The sequence below is a fragment of the Hydra vulgaris genome, chromosome 02 (genome assembly GCF_038396675.1).
Source record: "Hydra vulgaris chromosome 02, alternate assembly HydraT2T_AEP".
NCBI lineage: Eukaryota > Metazoa > Cnidaria > Hydrozoa > Anthoathecata > Hydridae > Hydra > Hydra vulgaris.
In genome coordinates this window covers 28905897-28909861 of record NC_088921.1, presented here as the reverse complement: position 1 = coordinate 28909861, position 3965 = coordinate 28905897, and the positions used below count along the sequence as shown (strand labels likewise).

The 3965-nt window shown below is 29.0% G+C and overlaps 1 protein-coding gene across 1 annotated transcript; it reads left to right on the top strand.

Annotated features, from left to right (window-relative positions):
• LOC136075988 (uncharacterized) lies at positions 1-552 on the top strand. Its single transcript, XM_065789444.1, has one exon. It carries the CDS (start codon positions 1-3, stop codon positions 550-552), a length of 552 nt encoding a protein of 183 aa, XP_065645516.1.
• Positions 553-3965: the final 3413 nt, after the last annotated feature.

Genomic DNA, 3965 nt, shown 5'->3' with positions numbered 1-3965 from the left:
ATGATAATATTTTATACAAGTGATGTAAAATCTACTCCATCTACAGTTAAATTCCAAACAAAACAAAAGTTTAAAAAGAAATTACTTCTATGGATTGCTTTTTCTGAAAATGGAATTTCTCAACCTTATTTTGTACCAAGTGGACTGGCTGTAAATCAAAAAATCTATTTAAACAAATGTATTAAGAAAAGACTAATCCCATTCATCAATAAGTATCATTCAGATGGTGCATATGTATTCTGGCCAGATTTAGCATCATCTCACTATGCAAAAACAGTAATCATGTACCTAAACAAAGAAAACTTGCATTATGTTGAGAAAGCGGATAACCCTGCAAACTTGCCAGAATGTCGTCCTATCGAAAATTTTTGGAGTATTTTGAAAGGCCTTGTCTACAAGAATAATTGGCATGCAGAAAATCTTAAAAAATTACGTTTTAGAGTCAAGTATTGCCTTAATAAAATTGATATTGAGCTCATACGGAACCTAGCTCAGTCTATACCAGGCCTAGTTGATAAAGTCAGAAGAAATGGTTTAATTGCAAACAACTGATTATATATTTAAAAACTAGAATAAAAAAACTTTCTAGAACATTTTTCCTTTTTGTTTTCTCTTACTTCTTCAAAGAGATACGTATCTTTAAATCTAGTCTCGTTTTTTAGTTGTCACCCGTTAAAACCAGCTTCACCTAGCCGGGAACGACATTTTTCATAAAACTTAAAACATTCAATTACAGAATCAGAGCAAAAACTCAAATCGTCAACGTGAATATAATTTAGTAATCAACTTTCAAATATTGGATCAGAACTTAAATAACGCTCCGCATGGCTAATTAAAGTTGCTGAAAGAAGAAAAGGAGAAGAAGTGACTCCAAATAAGACACGACATAATTTATATGTTACTAATTTTTGATCTTTTAAATTTTTTGTATCTAAGTTATTAATATTTTCATACCACAAAAATCGTATGAAATCGCGATGTATCTCAGATATTGATATGTTCAAAAAGGCTTTTTCAATATCTGCAATATATCCTATCTTATTTACGTATTAAAACTCCATTTAGTAGAGTTGTTAAAGAAGGACCTGAATGTAAACAATCATTTAGCGAGTAAATCTTTTTAAACATTAACTATAATTTATCGCATAATAAAGGATGATTCTCCTTAAGGGTAGTTCTACAGTATACCTATTATTTTCAAATTTAATGCTTTTGCGAAAATGTTCGACAACTATATTGTCGCTAATATCATCTTCGCTTTTATACTAAATAGTTAAAAGCTTATCATTTAAAAATGTTTTATCATTATATAATTCTGCTTCGACTTTTAAAACATACGAAGACAGAACAGAACAATCTACTTTATTATTATTCTTAACTGTGATAGGACCACTGACTAAGCATCCTACCTTAGATTTTATTGCAATTAGGCCTTCAAACCCTCATACTATCTTATTTTCAATTATTGACCAATAGTAATCGGCACCTATTAAAATATCAACTTCTAAATATTCATTATCTCTATTATAATCTGCTAATTTTGAGTACTTTAAATGATAATAATTTTTACTAGTAGTATCTTTATACTGGCCATCACAATATATACAAAAAATATGGTAAGGCTTGTCACACTTAAAACATCGAAAATTTGATCTGCAATTTTTACTCGAGTGACTTTCGCGTAGGCAACGAAAGCAACATCTTTTTTAAATAAAATATTTTTCCTAGCTAAACATCAGTCACTAAGTTACAGTAATGAGAGTTATGATTTTTTAAACAATAAACACTTGTAATTAACTTTGTAGAAAAATTTTGACTACGGAAATTATTTTGCCTTAAATTCTGGTTAAACTTGTTACTAAACCGATTATCTGTCCCGTTAGCGTATAAAGTATTTGCAGTTATGGGATTTCTAAAATTTTCATAATTACTACGTGTAATTTCTCTGGCACTTATTTCATTTTATAATATTGCTAAAACGCTAATTAATTCCGCTAATTAAATTTAAGTCCTCTGCAAATTTTTCTAATAAGATAGGAATTAAATTGATCCATACATATTTTTATATACAGATAAATTTTCCAAACTCCAAATGCTAATAAACTGTCTTGCTGATAAACTGTCTTGCTAATAATAACTGTCTTGCTAATAAACTTATTCGAACTTGTATCATCTACATTATTTTTATGAAGAAAATCTTCCTTATCTAAAATAGATTGCTTGTAAAAAATGGTAAACTCTGTACTCGTAATTTCTTCTTGTTCTAACTCCTCATCCACCTGAATCAAAGATGATATGTCGCAATCAAACTGTTTAATTTTCAAATACTTATCGATCGCTGAATTTTTCAGACTCGTCAACTCATTCAAGCAATCTCCGTGCAAACCACCAACCATAAAATTGTTAGCTTGCTCGAAAACTCCCCTCACTGAATTGACGGCCACCGTTCATCCTCTACGTTTATTAGCAAGATTAGACATAATAAGATTAAGAAAGAAATAAACAACTATATTATATATATATAAATGGTATATGGCTTCAAATACAACTGTATGGCCTATGGTCAAATTGAGACCTCGATGAATGAATCAATAAAACGTCGTATCAACAAAATGTCCAGTCAAATTGAACCCTCGTAGCAAAAATAACAATAAATAATAATATTACCTTTAACCTCGACTTCATATATTAACTAAAATAACTTTGTGTACAATTATACCTAATAAATAAATCTTACGAACCTCAATTCTTATTAATATCTTAAATATTTTTCTTAATAATATCTTAAATAACTTTCTTAATACTATCTTAAATAAATTTCTTAATAATATCTTAAATGATTTTCTTAATATATTCTTAACTAATTTCCTTCAGTATCTTAAATAAATTTCTTAATTAACAATCATGAAATAAATATTTCAAAACAACAATAAAATGCAATTATCACATAAACAACTATAATAAGGAATAATAATTTGTAGTTAACGATCGACAAACGATTTAAAAGTTACAACTTAGGTTTAAATAAATCCCAACGTATGTATTTAAAAGAAATTCTCATAAACAACTTGTAAATTCACTTAGCTGATTAATTGATCACAACTATTTCTTTACATATCGCTCCTTTAATTTTGTCTTTTAGTCTCTATCGTGGACTTCAGGGCTTCATATTTTTTTCGTATTCTCCGTTGGCTCCATGTTGTTTTACGTAAGAGTCGTATTGTAAAAAGAGTTCAATTTATTAATATATTATAATAGTATTATTATTCAAATATGCTATAAACACAAACAAGAGATCGTAGATCACAGCTGTTGTTGTTTAATAGGTTACTCCAAGAGGGCGAGGCTTCGATAGACACGCTATTTATACAAATTCCCAAGGGGGACGTTACTAAGTTCATACAATCAGCCAATCCAAACGATTTACTTTTATGACAATTTGATTAGCGCAACAAGCTTTTTGGAAACAGAAAAATGAGGATAGAGTGTTTCTATAAGAAAAACGTGTGATTCCATTTTGTTGCCTAGAAGGTAGAGATTGTCAGATACCCGTCAAAGGCCAAATAAGACCGCCCTTAAAAAAAAAGATGATTCCCCAGCAAGATTGGAAGTATGGAGATCTTATGCACAGGAAAGTCACAAGTACATTGATACATATTTCTTCTAGAAGCTAGAGGTATGTTTTATGCTTAGCAAGAATTATTATCTAAAATCATATTCGTAAAGTTTGTTTTAGGTATTTTGGACACTTGTGAAAATTGGGCATATACAACATGCGCTTACCAGTTCTGATTCTGATAAAAATGCAGTAGAAGAAGGTAATTTTTTTGTCGATTTATAATGGCATTGATCTGTAAACAGTTCTTACTTTGATCTGTAAACATTTCTAATTTTGGTTTTACTTTTATTTACTTTATAAATAGTTATTTTATATGTTTTTTTTACTTTTTATATTAGATTATGAT